Raw genomic sequence first — 26268 nt, 5'->3', positions numbered from 1 at the left:
CTTTTATCCTTCTTTTCTTCTTTATTGGATATAGAAAAAGAAAATTTTATTTTTATTTCTTTTACTTTATCTTTTATTTTTTAATTATATCTTTAATTTTCTTTATTTTACTTTAAATGTTTTTTTACCTTTTTTCTTTTTTATTTCCCTTTTTTCTGTATTCTATCAAGCTTCTTTCAACAACCAGATCAAAACACACCTAGGATCTAGCTTCCTTTATTTGATTTTTTGCATTGTTTTTAATTTAAATAATTTTTATTTTATTAATTTTTTTCTTCCTCCAAAATGACAAAATGAAGAAATTCATCCCAAAAGAAAGAACAGAAAGAAAAGATAGCTTAGTCAACACAGATATAAGCAAGGAGTCTGCACTACAATTTAGAACTACGATAATAAGAATACTAGCTGGAGCTGAAAAAAAGCACAGACTCCCTTTCTGCAGAGATAAAATAAATAAAAATCTAGTCAGAACAAAATTAAAAATGCTATAACCAAGATGCAATTTTGAATGGATGCCCTGATGGCAAAGATGGATGAAGCAGAGCAGTGAATCAGCAACATAGAAGATAAAATTATAGAGAATAATGAAACAGAAAAAAGTAGGGAAACAAAGGCAAAAGATCACAAAACAAGACTTAGAGAACTCAGTGCCTTATTGAAAAGGAGTAACTTCTAAATCATAGGGGTCACAGAGGATAGAGAGAAAAAGGTGCAGAAGATTTATGTGAGCAAACTAAGGCAGAAAACTTTCCAAAACTGGGAAAAGACACAGACATCAAAATCCAAGAAAGACAGGGAACTTCCATTAGATTCAACAGAAACCGACCACCACCAAAGCATAACATAGTCAAATTCACAAGATACAAAGACAACAAAAGAATTATGAAAGCAGCAAGGCAAAGTTCCTAACCGATAAAGGAAAGACAGATCAAGTTTGTAGCAGACCTGTCCACAGAAACTTGGCAGGCCAGAAAGGAGTGGCAGGATATATTCAACATGCTGAGTCAGAAAAATATGGAGCCAAGAATTTTTTATTCAGCAAGTCTGTCATTCAAAATAGAAGGAGAAATAAAAAGTTTCCCAGACAAACAAAAACTAAAGGAGTTTGTGACCACTAAGCCAGCCCTGCAAGAAATTTTAAGGGGGACTCTTAGAGTGGAAAAAAGAGAAAACGAAACGAAAAAGACCAAACCAACAAAGCCTAGAAATGACCATAGAATGTCACCAGGAACTCCAACTCCACAGGCAACACAATGGCACTAATTTCATATCTTTCAGTATTCATTCTAAATGTCAATGGACTAAATGCTCTAATCAAAGGACACAGGGTATCAGAATGGATAAGAAAACAAGACCCATCTACATGCTGTTTATAAGAGACTCATTTTTGACCTACAGACACCTACAGATTAAAACATAGGGGATGGAGAATCATCTATCATGTTAATGGCCATCAGAAGAAAGTTGGAGTAGCCATACTTATACCAGACAAACTAGATTTTAAAATAAAGACTGTAACAAGAGATGATGAAGGACTTTGTATCATAATTAAGGGGTCTATCCACCAAGAAGGTCAAACAATTATAAATATTTATGCCCCCAATGTGAACACCCGCATATATAAATCAATTACTCACAAACATAAAGAAACTCACTGATAATAGTAGGGTACTTCAACACCCCACTTACAGCAATGGACAGATCATCTAAACAGAAAATCAACAAGAAAGCACACTGGCTCTGAATGACACACTGGACCAGAGGGACTTAACAGATTTCTTCAGAACATTTCTTCCTAAAGCAGAATATGCATTCTTCTTGAAAGCACATGGAACATTCTCCAAAATAGATCACATATTGGGTCAAAAATCAGCTCTGAACAAGTACAAAAAGATCGAGATCATACCTTCCATATTTTTAAACTACAGCACTAGGAAACTCGAAATCAACCAGAACAGAAGAAAAAATTTCGAAAGATAACAAATACTTGAAGATTAAAGAACATCCTACTAAAGAATGAATGGGTTAACCAAAAAGTTAAAGAGGAAATTAAAAAGTATATGGAACCCAATGAAAATGAAAACAGGACAGCCTAAAACCTCTGGGATGCAGCAAAGGCAGCCATAAGAGCAATCCAGGCCTTCCGAAAGAAGGAAGAAACATCTTAAATACACAACCTAACCTTACAACACCTAAAAGAGCTGGAAAAAGAACAGCAAGTAAAGCCCAAAACCAGCAGAAGAAAGGAAATAATAAAGATTAGAGCAGAAATCAATGATATTGAAATTTAAAAACAAGTAAAACAGATCAATAAAAGCAGAAGCTGGCTCTTGAAAGAATTAACAAAATTGATAAACCCCTGGCCGTATTGATCAAAAAGAAAAAGGAAAGGACCCAAATTAATAAAATCACAAATGAAAGAGGAAAGATCACAACAAACACTGCAGAGACACAAACAATAATAAGAGAATATTATGAGCAATATGTCAACAAATTAGGCAATCTGGAAGAAATGGACAAATTCTTAGAAACTACCAAAACTGAAATAGGAGGAAATAGAAAATTTGAACAGACCCATAACCAATAAGGAAATTGAATCAGTATTCAAAAATCTCCCAAAAAACAAGAGGCTAGGGCCAGATGGCTTTCCAGGGGACTCTACCAAACATTTAAAGAAGAGTTAACACCTATTCTTTTGAAGCTGTTCCAAAAAATAGAAATCGAAGGAAAACTTCCAAACTCATCCTACAAGGGCAGCATTACCTTGATTCCAAAACCAAGACAAAGAATCCACTAAAAAGGAGAACTACAGGCCAATTACCCTGATGAACATGGATGCAAAAAATTCTAAACAAGATACTAGCCAACCAGATCCAACAATACATTAAAAGAATTATTCACCACAATCAAGTGGGATTTATTCTTGGGATGCAGGGCTGGTTCATTATCTGCCAATCAATCAATGTGACACATCACATTAATCAGTGAAAGGATAAGAATCACATGATCCTCTCAATAGATGCAGAGAAAGCATTAGACAAAATACAGCATCCTTTCTTGATAAAAGTCCTCAAGAAAGAAACCTCATGAAAGAAACTGAAGAAGACACAAAGAAATGGAAAAACATTCCATGCTCATGGATTGGAAGAACAAATATTGTTAAAATATCAATACTACCAAAAGCAATCTACATATTCAATGCAATCCCTATCAAAATAACACCAGCATTCTTCACAGAGCTAGAACAAACAATCCTAAAATTTGTACAGAACCAGAAAAGACCCAAAATAACCAAAGCAATCCTGAAAAAGAAAACCCAAACTGGAGGCATCACAATTCCAAACTTTAAGTTGTATTACAAAGCTGGAATCATCAAGACAGTAAGGTACTGGCACAAGAACAGACAGACCAATGGAACAGAATAGAGAACCCAGAAAAGGATCCACAAATGCATGGCCAGCTAATCTTTGACAAAATAGGAAAGAATATCCAGTGGAATAAAGACAGTCTCTTTAGCAAGTGGTGTTGAGAAAACTGGACAGCAACATGCAGAGGAATGAAACTGGACCACTTTCTGACACCATACACAAAAATAAACTCAAAATGGATGAAAAACCTAAATGTATGATAGGAAGTCATCAAAATCGACAGGAGAAAACAGACAACAACCTCTTTGATGTCATCTGCCACAGCTTCTTACTTGACATATTTCTGGAAGCAAAGGAAACAAAAGCAAAAATGAACTACTGGGACCTTACCAAGATAAAAAGCTTCTTTCTGCACAGTGAAGGAAACAATCAGAAAAACTAAGCAATGGATGTAATAGGAGAAGATATTTGCAAATGACATATCAGAGAAAGGGTTAGTATCCAAAATCTATAAACTTATCAAACTCAACACCCAAAAGACAAATCCAGTGAAGAAATGGGCAAAAGACATGAATAGACACTTTTCCAAAGAAGACACCCAGATAACTAACAGACACATGAAAAAATCAACATCATTCATTATCAGAAAAATGCAAATCAAAACCACAATGGGATACCATCTCACACCAGTCAGAATGGCTAAAATTAACAACTCAGGTTACAATAGATGCTGGTGAGGATGCAGAGAAAGAAGAACTCTTTTGCATTGCTGGTGGGAATACAAACTGGTGCAGCCACTCTGGAAAACAGTATGGAGGTTCCTCAAAAAATTAAAAATAGAACTACCTTATGACCCAGCAATTGCACTACTAGGTACTTATCCAAAGGATACAGGAATGCTGTTTCAAAGGGGCACATGCACCCCAATTTTTATAGCAGCACTATTTTATAGCAGCACTACAATAGCCAAAGTATGGAAAGAGCCCAAATGTCCATCGGCAGATGAAAGGATAAAGAATATGTGGTATATATGTGTCATGGAATATTACTTGGTCATCAAAAAGAATGAAATCTTGCCATTTACAACAATATAGGTAGAACTGCAGTGTATTATTCTAAGCAAAATAAGTCAGAGAAAAACAAATATCATATGATTTCACTCATATGTAAAATTTAAGAAACAACACAAATGAACATAAGGGCAGGGAAGCAGAAATAACATAAAAACAGGCTGACAAACCATAAGAGACAAAATCAGAGAAGAAACTTAGGGTTACTGGGTTGTGTTAAGTGAGGGGATGTGCTAAATGGCAAGGGGCATTAAGGAGGTCACTTGTTAGAATGAGCGCTGGTGTTATAAGTGATGAATCACTAAATTCTATTCCTGAAATCATTATTACACTATATGTTAACTAAGTTGGATTCAAATTAAAAAAGAAAGAAAGAAAGAAAGAAATCTGAGGGGGAAAAATTGAAAAAATATGAATAGAGCCTCTTTGACCTGTGGAACCTTATCAAAGGTCTAACATTCATAACTGGACTTCCAGCAGGGGAGGGAAGAAAGAATGGGACAGAAAAAACTCTGAAAAGAAAAAGCCCACAATTTCTGCAAGTTAGGTGAAATCATAAAATTATATATTCAAGAAGTACAGAGAACCCCAAATAAGACAAAAACAAAGAAAACTATATACTATCAAACTGCTGGAAACCAAAGATAAAGAGAAAATATGCAAAGCACCCAGAGCTAAATATCACTTTATATTCAGGAGAGTGATGATACAAATAGTCATTCATTTCTCAGCAAAAACAACAAAAACCAAAAGAAAATGGGACAATATTTTTAAAGTGCTCAAAGGAAAAAAACAAAACAACAAATAAAGCTCTGTCAACTCAGAATTCTAAATCCAGTGAACATGTCCTACAAGGATGAAGTAGAAACAGACATTTTTGGACAAAATAAAAGTAAGAAAATTCTTAACCAGCAAATGTATGCTAAGAGATATGCCTGAAGGAAGATTTTTAGGCTGAAGGAAAATTAAATTAGATGAAAACTAGGATCTTCAGGAAGAAATGAAGAACACTAGAAATGTTGAACATGTAGGTGAATATAAGAATACCTTTATTCTCCTAATTTCTTTAAAATGAATATGACTTTCAAAGTAAAAACTATAACATGCTGCGTGATGTAATACAACTATAGCATAAACGAGAAGTAGTTAAACGGAGCCATATGGATACAAATTCTTATATTTTCCACAAAACGGTATAATATTAATTCCAAGTAGTATATGAGACAAAATAAGCACCAAGTAATGTCCACTCTCTCTAGGCAAAGGACCAGGCAGAAGGGGGCCCTGCAGAATGAAATCCTTTTGACATAACTACCCTACTCGGGCACACACCATGAAAGAGACCATGGCACTCTCCCTACAGTGCATGCTATAGAGATAGTGGGATGGAACCTTATGGAACATTCCCACTCTGCACCCAAAGAGCAGAAGTGACATCCCTCTTCCTCCCCACATGGTGCTGCCAAGCCTATGAGGTAGATCTCGGTCAGACCATTCCAGCCCTGCAACTGTGAAGCAGTGGCCCTCCCCGATGAGCACTGTGAAGACTGACAAGTAAGGCCCTGTCTCTTATCCTCGGTTCACATGAATGATAGCAAAGGGGCAGCACCCAGCTCCTCTCAACAAATTAGGGTAGGATTATGGAAAGGAAGTAACAAGAGGAAGGTATTCTTTAAGTCTGTGTAGGAAGCCTTTGCAACACCGTCAAGCAACCCACTAGAATCAACACAGTAACAATTATGACAATTGTACTGCAGTGTGGAAGAAATACCACTTTGGCTTAAGAACAGGGCAGACCAGAATACAGCTGCAATGGCTTTAAAAATGAAACTGATATTTGAACCACAGTCCACAAAAGTGAGCCAGGACATGAGTTCTGAATCGATATAGGTAACTGCCTGATTAAACAGATGTAAATAGAAACCAGAGTTTACTATCAGCTTAGTGAGGGTCTTTTAAAAATAAAAATTCTAATTTTATGATGAAATTTAATGGGAATATTAAGTTTATTGTACAACTGAGTTAGATTAATATACGTATTCACAAAAATATAACAATTTCTGCTTTTTCAGCATAGGGAATACAGTTAATGGTACTGTAGCAGCATTGTACGATGACAGTAGCTACAGCTGTGGTAAGCACAGCAGTACACAAAGACTGGTCAAAGCACTAAGCTGTGTGCTTGAACTAACGAAACATGGGTCAACTATACTTCAATTTTAAAAAGATATGCTTTTTCCAATATTCCTGTCATCGATCTAGTTACATACTTGTAAGAAATATATTCTTATATTAGGAATATAAGAATATATTTCTAATCTGTCATTAACAGCCTTCAAGCATTTGAGCTTTTTCCTCTCCACTAGAAATATTTCTTCAAAAACATTAAAAGGTAATGTTTACAAAAATCACATCTTTCTAGGCCTAATATTTCACAGATAACCTGAAAGTTAATATCACCTTTATTCTCTGAAGCTTTTTTTTTTAATGTTTTTATTTACTTTTGAGAGAAAGTGTGGAAGTGAAGGAGGGGCAGGGAGGGGGGGAACAGAGGATCTGAAGTGGGTTCTGTGCTGACAGCAGAGAGCCTGATGCAGGGCTCAAACCTACAAACTGTGAGATCATTACCTAAAGCTGAAATCCGAAACTCAAATGACCGAGCCACCTACACACACCTGAAGCTTATTTTTTTTAATGTTTATTTATTTATTTTGAGAGAGAAAGAGGAAATGAGTGAGGGAGACGCAGAGAGAGATTGAGAGAGAGAGAGAGAGAGAGAGAGAGAGAGAGAGAGAATCCCAAGCAGGCTCCAGGCTCCGCACGGAGTCTGACAAGCCTGACAGAGATCAGTACCATGAACCTGAGATCATGCCCGGAGCCAAAATTAAGAGTTAAATGCTTAACCGACTGAGCCACCCAGACATCCCTCTCTGAAGCTTATTAGGTAAAATTACTATCTAATTTTTGTTAAGGAATCCTAGGTTAGAATTTTTAATAAAATGTTACGAAATACTGCATTCAACTAAAAATTTGTGAAGAGCTCTCAAAATAGAAATCTGATAAATGTGTAGCAAATGTGGGGGTACAGATTATTCCTAAGGACCAGATTCTTATATCTAATATTAAAATTCTTCCACAAAATCTGGCTCTAGATAAATGATTACTACTATTTAAACTTTAAGTTGCAGATTATGAGAGAAACAAAAAAGAAATAAGGAGATAAGAGTGACATTTCCAGGTTGAAGAGAACATGTAATTCTTTTTTTATGTTTATTTATTTTGAAAGAGAGAGAGAGGGAAGGAGGGAGAGAGGGAGAGGGAGAGGGAGGGAGAGGGAGAGGGAGGGAGAGGGAGGGAGAGAGAGAGAGAGAGCAAGCAGGCACAAGCAGGGGAGGGGAAGAGAGAGAAAGGAAACAGAGAATCTCAAGCAGGCTGCACGCTGTCAGTGCAGAGCCCAATGAGCGGCTCGAACCCATGAATGGTGAGATCATGACCCACGCCAAAATCAAAAGCTAGATGCTTTAACCCACTGAGCCACACAGGCACCTTTGTAGTTATTTCTCAAAAGAAGCCTTGGCAGGTTTTTTTCAAGAGATAAACAAATTTGTGAGAAAAGCATCCAACACCAGCTGACTTAAATTTTTGGCCCTAAGTTGATACCACTCACTTGGTAAGTAGAAAAGATGAGGAATTTCAAAAGGTATTGACCTTCTTACCTTTCATTACACTAACCTGCCTTAACCCTCCAAATGATTAGTTCCCATTTTCTAGGAGACTATAATTAAATAACTGATTGCATAATCAATCATTTAATATCTGTCTTAGCAACAAGAGAGTAAACTCCACAGTTTACTCCACAGAGGCAATATCCACTCGTCATTTTTTTAAAGATGTGATTCATCACATTACAAATGGGGCCCAAGAATCTGCATTTTAGCAATGCCCCAGGTGATACTTATGAATAATAAAATTTAAGTAACTTGTTTTATAACTGTAATGATTGCACAGGGATATTAATAAAAGTATATCACACAAAGCCAGTACAAATCATACCACACCATAAGAAGGTGTTATCCTCAGGCCAGCACCCAGACAATAAGTTACTCAAATCGAAATCCAAGTAATTATTCTTGACTCTTCTATTATTTATGGTTTTTTAATGTTTCTTTATTTTTGAGAGAGAGAGAGAGAGAGAGAGCACAAGCATGAGTGGGGCAGAGAGAGAGGGACACACAGAATCTGAAGCAAGTTCCAGGCTCTGAGCTATCAGCACAGAGCCCAACATGTGGCTCGAAATCATGAACCAGGAGATTATGACCTAAACTGAAGTTGGATGCTTAACCAAATGAGCCACCCAGGTGCTCCAGACTCTTCCCACTTTTTATAGCAAGAGTTCATCTCCTGAATCTGTCCACTTCTTCCCTATTCCTTATCATTCAGGACAACATCACTTTTTTATCCTACTGCAAAAACCTTTAATTAGCCATCTTGCCTACAGTCTACTATCCCTCTAATTCGTCCCTGCTGACCTCAGAGTACACTTCCCTAAAAATGCCAAATCTGATAAGGTCATTACTTAAAGTGGAACAGTGGCCCACTACTGCATGAGGATAAAGAGCAAACTACTTTTAATTTTTCTAACAGACTATAATTCCTTGCCCTCACATGTTCTGTTTCCTCTCCTGTGCCCCTGTTCCTTTGATACCAAAGCAATCTTTCCAGTATTTGAATACTATGTTGTTACTACCCACCACCTATGGCTCTTTACTAACACAAACACCAGTTTTCCAATTTCACTGTTTTAGCTGTTGAAAGTACATCTTATTTTGATGTTCAAATAGCAAAACTGATTAATGTAGCACTTTTCTGGTTTTAGCTGGAGAAGATGACTAGAAACTCAACACCCTCACCTCTTTTCCACCCACCCTACAGCAACTCTTAAGAGTGCTCCCCATAAAATAATTTGATTTTTAAAAGCTAGACTCTTTTGGGGCACCTGGGTGGCTCAGTCAGCTAAGCGTTAGACTTCGGCTCAGGTCATGATCTCACGGGTCATGGGTTCGAGCCCCGCATCAGGCTTGGTGCTGACAGCTATCTCAAAGCCTGGAGCCTACTTCCGATTCTGTGTCTCCCTCTCTCTCTGACCCTCCCTTAGCTCACGCTGTCTCTATCTCTCTGTCTCAAAAATAAATAAACATTAAAAAAAAAAAAAAGCTAGACTCTTTTACATGGTACATGGCAAACACAGATCTGGTCGAAGAGTATCTTATCTCCTGGTATTATCCCAAGCAAAATCTTATTGAGATTGTACAAAAGGCACCATATTAGGATATACAAAAGGTTCCTTCTGCCTGCAACTCTCTTTTCCCAACTTGTCTCCTTGAAGAACTACTAATTCTTCAAGTATCAACTCTCCAATCAATATTCAAAAATTAAGCTCTGTCACACCTGCACAGGGCTTGCAAAAAATAAACCTCTTGTATAGCATTTACCATACCGTACTATGAGTCTTATACCTGATTCTCTATTAGACTGTCATAACTTGAGTGAAAATCTTTACATCTCTCTATCCCCAGTTTCTAAAATACTCTCCAATGAGCAGTATACAATGGGCAGTATACAAGTAACATCTATTGAATAAAAGAAAAAATATTTAAAATGCTACTCAAATCCTTTAAAAAATATTACATTATATTCAGTCTATTCAGTCAAATAATGTAAAATAAAAATCCTTTTAGAAAGTTTAATTTTCCAGAATAGTTAAGATTATAATAATAGGTTTGGAATTTAATGAAGTAAGTCTTTAAACTCAATTATTCAAATCAATTCAACACCCCACATTTTAAAATTTTTAAATATTTTCATCAAAATGGCAATTTAAATTATCATGCTTAAATCAACTTATTGGTGAATTATTGAGTATCTACTGTGTTATACAAATAACAGAACCATTGAGCTGTGGGATCTTATAAACTCTCTAAGGAGTCAACAATAATATACATAAAATGAAAATGGAAAATATAAAAAGCATAATACATTATGAAAATGAGTACATATTCTATAGACTTAGAATCATTGCTGAAAAATCGGCTAAAAATGAGATGATCTGATATAACATCTTGATGTTATAGCTAAAAAAAGAGAGACCTTAGGTGAGAGGAAGTTAGAAAAATAAATACCTATGGAAGATATTGGGGGAAAGGAAGTCAAACACAAGATGGGCCTTAAAGAATGGGTAGGGGGTGCCTGGGAGTCTGAGTCGGTTAAGCCTCCGACCTCAGCTCAGGTCATGATCTCATGGTTCATGGGTTCAAGCCCCATGTTGGTCCCTGTGCTTATATCCTGGAGCCTGCTGTGGATTCTGTGTCTCCCTCTCTCTCTGCCCTTCCCCTACTTGCACTCTCTCTCTCTCAAAAATAAACAAACATTAAAAAAAATATTTTAATGAGTACAATTCAGTAAATATAAGACAGAGGTGAGAGCATTCCATGAAAGGAAAACATAAGTAAGGATGTTAGTGATGGGCAGAGGAGATTCATGAGATTGATTTGAGCGCAGATACAAATTAGGGAGTTGTTGGGAAAAAGGACTAAATGGATTTTATGGCAGCAAGGTTCAGAGAGTTTCTAAAGCTAGGCAGAAGACTTCATATTTTATGTGACACAAAACAAGTAACCAGAAAACTTAATAGATCATTTATAAAGCTTTAATAATTCTAGGTTAACTGATTTATTTTGCATTCAACGAAAATAAGCCACAGAACAATTATGTGATTTTCTCTTAGTTAGGAATAGTATAGAATAACCCCACTCAAAACTAGCTGCTTCTGGAACACTTTGATGAAATAACTCATATTCAACTACAGTGGGTAAATGCTGTTGAGCAATGCTGTCTGCCTAATTTCTAAATAGAATTTGTATGAAGAGCACTCTCTCATGAGGAAAAAGTCCCCCATGTATTCAAACATGAATTCTTGACAAAAACCCAATTTCTCTGGCTTTAAGATGATCATTTTTAAAATTTACTATCAATTCCATACAAAACATATGCAACTAAAATTTCTAGACGAAACGTATTAACTGTTGAAAGTTTAAAATTGAACTCTCCCTATTCATTGGGTAGAAATTTTAATACTTTAACTACTTCACCATCTTTCATAACCATGCTTAAAGTAAGTATTTCCAGAAGGAAAAATAGCAAAGAACATACCCATTCTTCAAACTGAACTTAAAGAGTTTGTATGGTCCCATAAATCTGGAATTGACTGAACCAGTATATTCAGAAAGATGCAGTCAAATGCATTTACTGAAAATATTTTTTAAAGATTGAGAACCAGATGTGCTGTGCATTACCACATTTATGATAGCACAGCTGTGATTGTTCACCATTATAACTTACCCCAGTTTTATCACACAAGCGTAAAGTATGAAACGATCCAACAGCAAATAATTCCCCATCTGGAGCCCAGGCAACTGAGGTAATAGGATGCTCATGAGGCTGTGAATTATACAGAGGGCGGCCATAACTATCCCATACCTAAAAAAGCCAATTAAAAAAAATCTTTTAGACCAGTCACCACATTATTACAAACAAGTCTGTCCTAGAGTAAGGTATCAGTTAAAGACTTATAAATCATCACTTTATACTAACAGTAATTAAATGCCTTTACTATCACACGAGGGGAGAAAGCTATATTCTTTAAAACCTATATATTGCAAAAAATATTTTACGATAACATAATTTTCCAATTTCACTAAATCTTTGATTATTCATATAACCTACACACTCTGAGTCCTTTTAAATTTAATTATAAAGTTTTGACATGTTCAGTTTTTTGCTCAAATGTTTTTTGCTCAGTAAGTACACTATCAATTTCCCTATAAGTATTTCAATTAAATTTCCTCTAATTCCAGTTACATTAAATCTTATTCTTTATTATAAATGATTTTGGTCTAAAGCTGAATAATGTTTAATAAACCAGTAAGAATGATTTTTAAAACTTCAACTGAGTTGATTTAAATAGTCAGCAAAGCTAGAAGTTGTATTTACGTTGCTACTCATTAAATCAAATTCTATAGGTCAGTGAGATAGACCAATGAGAAAGTCAACACTTTAAAATACCACTGAAAATTATAAAATAACAATTTGTTGAATTATTATAGTTAAAAGATGTAGCTAAAGTGAAGGACTAAAAGAATATTCGTATATGCTGAATACTTTTCACCTAACTTCAATTCTTTCAACCAGGTGAGACTCAAACATTACATACCTTATATTTACAATCCTCACCAGCAGATAAAATTAGATCATTGACAGAGTTCCAATCTACTTTTAAAATAATGCCATCATGAGCTTTCCACTATGAGAAAAAAATAAGATATTAATTATAACTATAAGAGCACTGAAAAGTTTTTTGTTTGTTTATTTGTTTGTAGTAATAAAAGACATTTTGCCTAATAATTCTCTTATCCTGTCCTTGGAGATTCTATCTTTCTTTCACAGCTGTTATGTATAATCTCATTTTCTTGTTTCATTTCTAATTTAAAGCAAAGAAAACACTCAGCATTATGACATCTACTATACAGCTTACATCCTTATAAATCTCTTCAGTTGTCTGGACTTCAGATGAAAAATCTCTTGCTGTTGAACTATTTCAAGCTTGACATATGTGATAACAATTCCATGAATCCAAATTTTGCTCTCTTTTACATAGTCGATCCAATTAAAGATAATGCCTTAATTCTTACTTACTAATTCTCTTCTTTTTTTTTAACTTTTACTACATGATCATCTTCTTTAGTACTATGTTCATTCTTTTCTGCATATTTCCCTAAGCTTCATTCTCTTTACCTGCATGTCTCTAGTCACTGAACCCTATATGAAACTTCTACTGCATTTACCACATAACAAAAGGATATCTTCCACAGATATGTACATATTTTAAACACATATGTATAGAATGTCTACATATATATACATATGACATATATATATGTCACCTAGAAATTGGCAATCTAGAAAGTAAGCATGGGGGCGCCTGGGTGGCTCAGTCGGTTAAGCGTCCGACTTCGGCTCAGGTCATGATCTCGCGGTTCGTGGGTTCGAGCCCCGCGTCGGGCTCTGTGCTGACAGCCAGCACACTGGAGCCTGCTTCGGATTCTGAGTCTCCCTCTCTCTGACCCTCCCCTGCTCACACCGTCTCTTTCTCAGAAATAAATAAAACATAAAAACAAAAGAAAATAAGCATGGATGCTTTTGTGCTTTTGAAATACAATTCATGTGTCCATTTAGCTATTACCACATGTAATTAAAAAGCTATCTTTTACCATGTTTAGGCAAAATAATATAACTGAAAAAGAATTAATTTTCCTTGAAGAACATAAGGTACATTTTAATGTCTGAGCCAATTAACTTCACATCAAAGAGTAACCAACCAATGTTAAGGGCTCCACTGACTCTTCCCAACCTATTGTTCTTAATGTACACAGAGTACAATTAAATTAGGGTCAAATAAACTCTAAAAAGAAGCACTAATTCATAGCTTGCTTTATTCAAGATGTATAAAATGTGTACTCTCAAAAACAAATGTTTTGATAATATATTTCAAAAAGCAATAATTAACACAACTTACTGCCAAATTAATACAATGTCCTGAAATAAACTACAAGGACAAAAATAACAATACATAGACACAGATATGGGTATAATAGATACACACACAGAGATTCTCAAGAGTCTCCTTCAAAGCCGCAAAAATAAATTTTTGTATATTCAAAAGTCAGGAACAAAATACGATTTAAACTTTCCTTATACTATGATTTAGGATTATCAGTTTATATATTATATATATTTATATACTATACATAAGGCATAGACAGTTTTCAATTATATCTCCATGAATTGGGCAATTTGTGAAATTCCTCTGAACAACAAGTAAGCTCTTTGAGGGCAGGAACTATGTTCTTTTTCACTCTGCATTATGTCATACATGGCATGGTACTTGGTATATAGTTATGTGTGCACTACCTTTTTCACTGAATGAATAGATTAAAAAAAAAGTCTCCTCACTATACAACCAACTTCTGGGTCTCTAGAAGAGTCCCTAGAGCTTTTAAGGAAAATTAGGTATTTACTTTTGAACCATATTCCATAAGCAAGAATTAAGCATTTCTTTTTGTAGACAATCCAAATTTGAATATGAGTTTATGTCCAAGGAAAACTGCTACAGCTTTAGTTTACCAAAAAGAAAAAAAAAGAAAATTTGCATCAAGTCACTAATTATGCTTCAACTCCTCTTCTACTCTAGCTGAATTTTGACAATGGATACTTTTCTTTCCCTTAACTACATGCTGGCCCAAAAGTTCTATTAAACCACTAAACTATAATTTAACTTACCAATGGTAACATATAGTATCTTCCTGAGTTTCATTTATACAAGCCTAATTACAGGTAACTCCATAAATCACATAACTATAAACTAAAGATTCATCTTGCCTGTTTTGCTGTATAATTTCAAAGCAGATTTTCAGAGTCTGAGTGGTATGGAAGGACTTTGACTAAAGGCCAAACTAGTTCTCTTTTGAAGCTTCTTCTGTTTGCCCCAATTCTTTACCTTAGTTGCCTAAGAGCAAGGACTTCTGTCTTTTATTTCTTGTTTGTCCCATAATTCTTAGCAGTATTCTAAATGCAGTAAAAATGTAAATGCATGTTGACTTTATGAAATATATACAGCATAATCTACATAGAAGTTATTAATATGAAAACTCAATGTCATTTCTATATCCTTACTCCCCAAAATCTACTACCTACTCACTATTAAAGCTGATGCTGCTTCTTAAAGCATGTTTATACCCCTTGTAGTTGGTCAGTCTCTTTACACCAAACCCTTTATGCAAGACCTAGTCATTTCTACATCTTTTTTTCTGACATTCTTGGCTCTAATTTATTAGGGGCTGACTAAAAGGTAGAGATGACATAATAACTCATAGTAATATCTATAAGTAGTGAGTACTCTATTCTGAGTGCTTACTCTATGCATTCAATATGCTTATTGTATATACTGTTCTATGCACTTTGTGATTTAATTCATTTAATTTTCACAACAATCTTACTGAGTATTAGCATCACAACTAAGAGATAGAAAGCTGAGAATTAAAGATATTTTATAACTTGCCTAAAGTTACATTTAGGTAAATAAGTGAACATCTTGAAACCATGTGACTAACTCCAAAGCCTATATTTTCATTACCCCCACTACACTGTGTCATTATCAAAATAAAAAACGATTCGGCCTTTTAACATTGAAATCAAACATCAAAATCCTGAATATACGTTTAAGGTTTCCCATTAATTTGTCCTATTCTGACCTGTCTTAACTGCCACCATTGTTTTGCTTCCATATAATTGGTAAATTACATATACCTAATTTGTTCTAAACATTACATTCATGACCCCGCCACTCTAAAAATACCAAAAGAATGTGAGGGTCTTAGAGAAAGCTTAAGTGTATTGAACAGATGATGCTGAATAAGAGGAGGAGGATGCTAGTTATAATGATTAAAAAACAGTCTAAACTTTTAAAGTTTTATGATTTCATCTTGTTTTTTCCCAAATCTATACATGTGAGGCTGACTCTACTAAATTTAAAGATGCCTGTCATGCCAAATCATGTGACAATTTAGCAACTCAAAACACATTTATGATTTGCTGGTATAATATAAATTGGATACGGAGGAAGTGAACCTTGTTAGAAATATAACCAGATATCCCCTATTCTGTAATAAAGGCTAATTAAAACACACACTTAAAAGTCTCAGACATAAAAAGACCACCCAGAAGAAAGGGACTCTTAAGAAAGTGACCTCTTACTTAGCAGTCCAGCAGGTCCTGATAACAATTTGCAAATGCCTAAGAAGTACCTGTAAAACTTTAGCATTTGGTTGAAGAGGTTTAATGATCAGCTGCTTGCCTGCTGTGTAAAGAACCTTTTCTGAATCAGGGCCCCATGCTACAGAATATACTGGTGTTCCTGTGAAAAGGAAAAGAAAAAAAACTGATAAATTTTCATTATTATGCCTTATAATAATGGAGATAGTTAAGAGGATCAAAAAAGCAATATAGGGTGTCATTTAGTTTCCTTCTTTTTCAATGGCCCTTTCAAAATGGAATATGGTCTGATACTGACACACAGACTGAATTATTACTAACCATTGAAAATCTACTATAAGCAACTGAAAATCTATATTTTTAACTAATTTTAATCTTGCTGAGAAAGTATGGTAGGAGTTTTTAGGAATTCAATATAGTGCACAATTGAAATACATAAAATAAAATATACTTCATTGTCTTAAGATATAAAGAAGTATCAGAAAAGTCATGATTTATCATTGCCCACCAACAGCCATCAGTGCTTTAGCTGACTCAATGCCCAAGTTGAGGCTACTACAGGAAATAGAACTTCCCCTCATCTGCTGCTTAAGCACTTCTCTAATGGACAGAAATTACCCTACCTCAAAATGATCTATCCCTCTACCTATGACTTTATAGATGGTAAACTAAATATCAGATTAGGGAAAGTTTTGCTATCTATCAAGTATGGCTTTGGCCTGAAAGCTAAGCTAAGAAGGGTTCAAATATCCTATAACTAGCATGAAGTTGACTTACACTTCCAGGGGAAAAATACATGTTTGACTTAACATACCATACTATAAACTACATTAAATTTCATACTGTTATCAATTTCCTAGAATAGGAATTTAGAGAAGGTATTTTTTAACTCTATGACTTTCTAGATTACTTAATATCTTCTGGAAAGCTGTTCTTTATTTGAGCTTACTTTTATTTATTTTTATTCTTTTTTTTAATTTTACAGAGAAAAGGAGAAGGTGCAAGCAACGGAGAGTGGCAGAGGGAGGCATAGAGAGAATCTCAAGCAGGCTCCACACTCAGCATGGAGCCCTATACAGGGCTTGATCCCACGACCCTGGGATCATGACCTGAGCCAGAATCAAGAGTTGGATGCTTAAATGACCAAGTGATCCAGGTGCCCCTGGGCCTACTTTAAAAAAAAAAAAAATGAATGTCATAGCTATCGAAAGCATTAAATAATCTGTACTCCATTGTCTGACCCAGTTACCTGTCCATTAAGAAAGTGAATCAGGTTATACCATTAATCTATGTAATATTAATCCATTTATATTTCTAAAGCCAAGCTTTTAAAAAATTGTCTATAACTCCTAAGTCAGACTATTGTAGCAGTTGACTTTCTGTGAATGAATAAATGAATCTTTCAGTAATTTACATTCTCAGTAAAATGAAATTTGAATCTGAGATTTATGGGCAATCAGTAAGATTTAAATGTTTATTTAAATGCAAACCCAACTGATGCTAATCAACAGGGAGTAATCAGTAATCAACAGGGAATAAATTTCAGTAAGATAAATACTTGTGTTCAAGTGGCACCCTACTTCTCTCCTGCCATTTTCTTCCCAATCAGAATATGATCCAATTGTAAGTCTCAGTGGTTTAAGGGATTTAGAAAATCTAGTTTAGACCTATCCAAAAAACAAACAAACAAACAAACCCTGAAGTATGCCTTCAATGGTTTAGGTTAGATTTATATTGGGTCTTAATATTCTGTTCAATCTATGACACCTATGATTGTCCTCCAACAAAGGAACCTGCAGATGGCCAATCTCAGAAGGCACTTCTGTACTTGTAAGTACATTCTCTTGTAATACTCTCTGGAAGTAGCCAGTAGCTGACCTGGGCTTCACAGGTAAATTTCCAAATGAACAGAATTCCTTTCTAATAAATTTCTCAGAAAATGTAAATCAAAATTTCAGATATTTCAAATGTGGTTCTTGATGATTACTGGAAGGGAACAGAAGCAGAAAGCTTATTTGACAGAATGACAGAAATATAGGTACCTTCTTTATTTCCATTATTATAGTTGTAATTATTGTTCAAAAAAAGTAAGTTAATATGTTTTAATTAAGGATCATCATGAATATACTCAGTAAAACTACACTTTCCTGGGGTGTATACTAAACTACGACAAACATCTACCCTCAAGGAAATAATTCAGTAAATACAACTCCCAACTGAGTTATACAGGATGTGACTCTAGCCCTTTAGTTGTGGTAAAAGGCACAGTTGGGTATAGGATGAGGAGCTAGGGACACTTTTGTCCTCTTTAACATTGAATCTGTGGCCTCATTAAGTCAGTTGTGTCACCATTTCCTTGCTTTTAAATCTTCAGAATACTTATCTTCCCTGTTGGAACTTAGAGATTATTCACTTCCTGTTTAAAAACTTTTTAAACAATAATAATTTTTAAAAACTGGCTATAATAACTTATTGTATAAAACAAAATAGGCTTATAGAGGAAAAGTTAAGCAATTTCTTTGTAATAACATGTGGCTTTTAGTCATATTTGTTCAATCAGAAAACAAATATAGGGTTATGACAGGTAAGATTAATAGCTAAGTCTCATTAGTTCAGTCTTCTTAACCACCAATATTCAAAATGGATATAACATCAAGAACTAAGAGAAGTCTTCATTATATTCAGCTCCTATATTTATAATAAAATGTTAAGTGTAAAATTACTGTATGCATGAATGTTTCCTTTTCCAAAAGGAGATATATGATACAATTTTTAATTTGGGTAGTTATGACAAACATCTTTACTGAAAGTGGATAAATTAGCTTCATAAAGAAAATAATGGTTTCTATTATGATGAAATCTTTCCCACTTGCACTTGAAACAAATCTGTAATACATAAAATGTTTTTTAAGAATATCCTTATTAAAGCATTGAATTACTTCCAAAGCTACACTTCACTTTGCAAAGTCAGTATGAAAATAACAAATATAGCCTTCAGGTTAAATAAGTTCTCTATAAAAAGCTTAGCAAACTATGTAATAAGATGTTATTAATTCCAACATTAACAAAAAAATGGACAAAAAGCCAAAAGCAGTTTCAGAAAAATTAAATAATTTCTTGTTTTTTATATTGGGAATTTTCATTTATGCTCCATTTCTTTAAGACACTCAAAAAGATCTTGTTTTTCTGACTTCGTACACTAAGATCACATGACCTTTTTGACATTTTTTAAGAAACCACATGCACCTGGGGTTGTGTTAAATGTCAGACCCTTATCTCTCTGTAAAACAAATTATCTAAATTCTTTCAACCTGTTGAAGGCATTTTAAACCACAGAAGAGGAGACAAAAGTGTATTTCGATTGTTTTAAGGAAGTGCATGGTCAAATATACCATGTTTTTCACACTCACACTAAAAAGTAGCCCCTAAAAATGTTGTTTTTGCATGTTTTTAAGAATGCTTTGAAACAAACTCATCACTATTACACTGAAGTATTAGCTACCTTTGCCTTGAATGTAATATAGGTCTACACTGAATATAAGTAAAGTACTCAGAGCAGAGCCTGATACCATATAAGCACTGTTAGCTACTACTACTGGAAGTTACCTTGTAATGCAATAAGCAACCAGTTGTTTATTGTGTTGTTCATGATAGTAGGAACTCAATGTTTTTGGGTTGCCAAATCATTAAGAATTAGAACACCAAGAATTATTTCTCTTTCATTCTACTTGTAGGGGCATATACTAACAATAAGTAATCAAATGAGATTTATTCTACACAAAAGCAACTTTTGGGTTATATTTGTCACTGGGTCGGTACAGAGAAAAAGCTTAAATGAATGCATTTGTATCTTCACTTTCTATTCTCAGCCACCTGTCCCTTGGGGATTGCAACTTCCCCTACAGCTTCATCGTTCACCTTTCTGTAAATGACTCTCACATTAATATTTCAGCCTTTACCTCTGAGCTCAACACAATATTTCCACTTGCCCTGAAGACTTCAAACTGCACATATTCAAAAGTATCATCCCTCCACACATCCCCCCTAGTTTATTCTTCTGTCTGAATTCTTTACCTCTTACAGGATATCCATTCCTCTCAGCCCCTAAGAACTATTCACTTTTTTCAGCTACTATCATCACTGGTTCTGTTCAAGCCTTATTGCACACTAGCGTAGAGCATTCCAATAACCTCCTTACTGGTCACCCCATTTTATTTTATTTTTTGGTTATTATTATTTTTAATTTTTTTGAATGTAGTTGACACAGTGTTACATTAGTTTCAGGTGTACAACACAGTGATTCAATTTCTCTATACATTATGCTATGTTTACCACAAGTGTATCTGCTATCTGTGATCAAACAACGCTATTACAATATCATTGACTATATTCCCTATGTTGTGCCTTTTATTCCTATGACTTATTCACTCCATAACTAGAAGCCTGTTATCTCCCACTCCCCTTCCCCCATTTTGACCATCCCCTCATCCCTTTCCCCCTAGCAACCAATTTACAATGATACCCTGTAGGGTCCATCCATGATGTCTCCAGTAACATGACTTCACCCTTTATAATGGCTGCATAATATTCCATTGTATGTATAGACCACATTTTCCTTATCCATTCATCTATCAATGACACTTGGGTTGTTTCTGTATCTTGGCTATTGTACATAATGCTTCAATAAACATAGGGGTGCATAGATCTTTCTGAATTAGTCTTTTTGTTTTCCTTGGGTAAATCTCCAGTAGTAGAACTCTAGATCAAATGGTATTTCTATTTTTTATTATTATTTAAAAAAATTTTATGTTTTATTTATGAGAGAGAGAGACAGAGTGCGAGTAAGGGAGGGGCAGAGAGAGGGAGACACAGAATCCAAAGCAGGCTCCAGGCTCCGAGCTGTCAGCACAGGGCCTGATGTGGGGCTTGAATACACAAACTGTGAGATCATGACTTGAGCCGAAGTCAAACGCCCAACCGACGGAGCCACCCAGGAGACCCTATTATTATTTTTTCCTTTAGAGAGAGAGAGAGCATGAGTGGAGGAGAGTGACAGAGCAGGGAGTTGGTGGGGAGGGATGGAGAGAGAGAGAGAGAGAGAGAGAGAGAGAGAATCCCCAGCAGACTCCATGCTCAGTGCAGAGTCTGATCCAGGGTTCAAACCCACAACCCTGGGATCATGACCTGAACCAAAATCAAAAGTCAGATACTCAACTGATTGAACCACCCAGGTGTCCCTGTTTCTATTTTTAAGAGGAACCTCCATACTGCTTCCCACAATGGCTGTACTAACTTACATTCCCACCAACAGTGCATGAGGATTCCTTGTTCTCTACATCCTCACCAACACTTGTTGCTTCTTGTCTTTTTTATTTTAGCCATTCTGACAGATGTAAGGTGATATCCCATTGTGGCTTTGAACTGTATTTCCCTGATGGTCAGTGATAGTGAGCATCTTTTCATGTGTCTGTTGCTGGCCACCTGGCTTAATCTCTATTTCCTCTAATTTATCCTATATATTACTGCTAAGTTTATGTTCCTAACAGTCTTTATCTCTTATTCTTTTGCTTATTTTTTGAAGGTTTTATATGCTGATAGAATAAGATCAAAACTGCTTCATTTAGCATCATGATCTCACAGTACGTGAGTCTGAGCTCCATGTTGGGTTCCATTGGAGCCTGCTTGGGAGTCTCTCTCTCCCTCTCTGTGTACCCCTCCCCTGTTTGATCATGCTCTCTCTCTCTCTCTCAAAAAAAAAAAAAAGAATTGAAAAAATTTTTTAAAGTTACTCCAGGAATGTTTGCCAGGAAGCCTTTCTCATACTTTCTTTCCTCCCCAAAGCATTAATCTCTGTCTTCCTGTCCTCTCACAGCCTCTTATAGTAACAAGCACATCCTGCCTTGTATAATAGTTATTTATATTTCCAGTTTACCTCCTTTACTAAATTCACTATAGACAAGTTCCACTTCTGTATTCTATTCTTCCCATTTGAATATAGTATGGAGGGAATGTCCTCAAAGGTTTGCAGTATTACTCTATTCCAATTTTAGCCTATAATTAAAATATACAATGTAACACAAAATATGGCTTAATTATAATTATCACTAGCCCATACATTATTTTTCTCTAATAAGGAAAAATGACTCCTCATAGCTACCAGTAAGAACTGTTTCTAAACTAAGTCAAATTAAAAAAAAAAAAAAAAAACTTTAGAATTAATGCTTTTTCTGTATTAGAGGAAAAGGTGATGACTATGACTTTCTCTATGGGTATATTTGGCTTTAATCATTAAGAAATGAATTCAGGAACTTTTCTATTCATCAAAAATAAATATACTTAACATAAACATGTAGTAAAAATCACAAGGATACTTTCAACATTGTTTACTGAATTCCAAGTTTTTTGATAACTCAGGCTTATGTTATTTCATTTTTGTACCAAAATTTCTAGTTTTTATCCTAAAAGGAGGCTGGAGTTTCTAATCCCACCTACTTTGGCCTCCTTACTTGAGCCTTTAGCATCCATCTCTCAGTAGTTCAGGTTTATAATCACCCTCAAAACTTGCAATCTCTAATAAATCAAATAAACCTTATATATAACCAGAGATTTTCCTTCAGAGTTAATGTTATTACAACTAATTTTTCCAATGATTTTTCCCAGAGATAAAACAGGAAAAGTCTATCCCTTATTAGGAAAGTGTGGCTGGCACTAATGACCAAAAACTCAAAAATTAGATTCAGTTCTACAGTAAACCTGTAATTCTTAATCTAAAAAAAAGATATGATCATTCAGTTGAAATACCAATAGGTTAACTAAAATAAGAAAATCTATATAATTTTGCTCATTAACCTCATTAATTAATATAAACCTTGAATGAGGAAAATAAATAAGATTCAAATAAGATAAAAATGATCAGCCTTTTCATAGCCATTTGATGTTAAGAAAAGTATAGCTGTTTGGAATGTCAATGGAAAATATCTTTACATGATTATGATGAATACATAATAAATACTCTATTATATGATGTAACATCTTTTAGCTTTTAAGAGAACCTATTTACCCATCTATTTGGAAGGAAGAAAAAAAAGAGTACCATCCATCCCTCTCTAAAATAAACATCATATACAAAAATTAACTCAAAATGGATTGTAGACCTAAATGTAAACACGAAAACTATAAAACTCTTAGAAGAAAATATAGATGTAAATCTTTATGAGTTCAAGACAGCAGAAGACCAAATTTGTATATGAAATGTCCTGGTTTTTAATATTGAGCCTGTACCATTCTAGTGTGCCAGATTCAGCCCATAGACCACCTGTTTGTGACCTCAGATTTATAAAAAGTCCTTAATTTATAAACATATTATGCTTTCAAATTGCCATTGCGAATTTGGGAACTCTGAATATATTTCTCCATAAAGTAAAATAAGAGGCAATATGGTTTCCAGACCCACTACACAGGTAAACCATAGTACCGAACTAATAGTACTATGTTACCTATCCTCCATGATTAACATTGTTTATATTAAAAAACGTATTCTAATTTTCAATGTTAGAATTCAGAAAGTCCAAAATGGTAAATTCAAGGGCAGTAAAAGGGAAGGAGATGATTGGGAAAAATTTAAGAAAGAAAACAAATAAGCCTTACAGGGCTACTGGTGAAGAAGGATCTTAGGCAAGAATTCCAATCGCTATAGTAGGTAGGGAAAGAAATTTTTGGAATTTCTCTAAAGATCTGTGGCTTCTGTAAACAACAAACTTAATAAAAGAGAAAAGAAAGGAAAAAATAGAGGTGTCTCAGCAGCAGCAACAGCTGAAAATAACTAGCCCCAGGGTGCCTGGGTGGCTCAGTCAGTTAAGCATCCGACTTTGTCTCAGGTCATGATCTCACAGCTTTTGAGTTCTCTGAGCCCTGTGTCAGCCCTGTGCTGACAGCTCAGAGCCTGGAGCCTGCTTCAGATTCTGTGTCTCCCTCTCTCTCCCTGCCCCTCCCTCGCTCATCCCCTGTCTGTCTGCCTGTCTCTCTCCAAAGAATATATAAACAGTCAAAAAAATAAAAAAGAAGAAACATAGCCCCAGCTCCAAGAGGCAGTAATCTCTGGAAGAATTCTGTCAGTTGTTCATAAGTCAGACCATATAGTGAGAATGCCAAACGAAATTGGCTCTAAGAAAAATTATAAAGCCAAAAATAAATCCCCATTCTTACTATCAAAATAAAATTTATTTTCTAAAGGTACATTTTATTGCTAAAGTAAGAATGGATTGACATTTTTTCCTAACTAAAATTCAACCATGAATGCTTCTATGAACTCTAAACTTTCTACTCGTGGATATATATTCTATTTGGAGATTATCTGTAGCAAAGATTTAACCTCAGGAGATAACCACTACCTAGTATTTATGATTACCTAGATAACTACTACCTATTATTTACGGTTGCCCTTTGCTAAAATTTGGTTAATGTGCAGCTAAGGAAATGTAACTATTTTAACACTATTTTAAGAGTACACTTAACTTAAAAAATGAAATCTGAAAATTTTTGGAAATCATTAACCAGAGATGCTTCACAATATGACTTTATCATGTAATTCTAAAGAACAGTCTACAACTTGTCTCTAAAGATCAGCTAATACATGTTCAGATTAACATTAAAACTGCTTTACTATTACCAGATAAAATCTAATTAGGAAAATAAACCTGCTACACACAGACACACACACACACACACACAGACACACACACACACACACACATCCCAACAGGAATGACCACTGGATTGACTTTATGGGCACTTCTTTCCAATTAACATAGGATGCTTCTCTAAGTAGTTGTAGTTTATCAAATTTTGGATCATCAAGATAATTGCTCTCATTCATGAACAGACATCAAATGTACAATACAATTTAGAAAGGATGATGATATTATGAGCTTATTAGGACTTTTTAAGTAAGGAGATACTTTAAATGTTTTCTATTACTATTATTTACTTAAATAGGCACCCAATCCTATTCCAGATAATATATGCTCATAAGGCCTAAGCATTATTTTTAAAAGTATCATTAGCCTTTAACTGCATTTATACAGATTCACTAAAAAAGCTGGAGCACCTGGGTGGCTCAGTCAGTTTCATGTCCGACTTTGGCTCAGGTCATCTCACAGTTGGTGAGTTTGAGCTCCGGCTTTGGCTCAGCACTGATAGCTCAGAGCCTGGAGCCTGCTTTTGGATTCTGTGTCTCCCTCCCCTGCTTGCACTTTATTACTTTCTCTCTCACTCTCTCTCTCAATAATAAATAAACATTAAAAATTTTTTTGATAAAAGAAAAAAATAAACATGAGTGTTTCTTCTATTTCTTAGCTCAAATAATACAGTTACCATGGCCTATCAGGCAACACGGAAAATAAGAGAAAAAAGTGTAAATAGGAATAAGAGATTTCAGGTTTTGAACCTGACCTAAATCTGTCTTAAGAACTATATAATAGTCTGTTTTTAAAAGAAACTTTTTAAACATCTTAATTGATTATAATATGTACCTTGCTGAGCTAAAGTTGATCTTAGCATCCCAGTCTTTGACCAGATTTTTATTTGTCCATCTTCTCCAACTATAAAGAGAAAATAATAATTGATATTTTTATCTACAGAAAACAAATTTAAACATTAAATTTGCATATAAAAATCAGTATTTCATATTAATACAAATTTAAAATTCAGATACAATTTACTCATTAAATGACAGTGCTTCAAAACTATAAAATTTAATTGAAATTATTTTGAAACAATTTTATCAGAGTAAGCCCAACGTCCATGCCAAAACCTGTTATTTTTTTCCTTTAATCTTAGAAGACTTATGAGTATATTATTCAAATATGCTTTCATTTTCACTGAAATCTCCACTCTAGATTCTAAGAAAAGTGCCTTCAGTGCAGACAAAGAGTTGTAGGCAAATT

The 26268-nt window shown here is 34.7% G+C and overlaps 1 protein-coding gene across 4 annotated transcripts in view; it reads right to left on the bottom strand.

Annotated features, from left to right (window-relative positions):
* IFT80 (intraflagellar transport 80) overlaps positions 1-26268 on the bottom strand; it is a 128935-nt gene that overhangs the window by 74229 nt on the left and 28438 nt on the right. For 2 of the 4 annotated variants that reach the window (XM_039241957.1, XM_039241960.1), the window contains 4 exons: positions 25855-25923; positions 16357-16466; positions 12708-12797; positions 11837-11974 (listed from right to left, as the gene is read on the bottom strand). In XM_039241957.1, the coding sequence (XP_039097888.1) occupies positions 11837-11974; positions 12708-12797; positions 16357-16466; positions 25855-25923 (407 nt within the window). The remainder of the gene's footprint in view (positions 1-11836; positions 11975-12707; positions 12798-16356; positions 16467-25854; positions 25924-26268) is intronic. The other 2 variants (XM_039241958.1, XM_039241959.1) reach the window with 2 other exon arrangements.

This window comes from Hyaena hyaena, unplaced genomic scaffold (genome assembly GCF_003009895.1).
Source record: "Hyaena hyaena isolate Hyena2069 unplaced genomic scaffold, ASM300989v1 scaffold_203, whole genome shotgun sequence".
NCBI lineage: Eukaryota > Metazoa > Chordata > Mammalia > Carnivora > Hyaenidae > Hyaena > Hyaena hyaena.
Note: the sequence above shows the minus strand (reverse complement) of the source record. Positions and strands in the feature narration are given on the sequence as shown.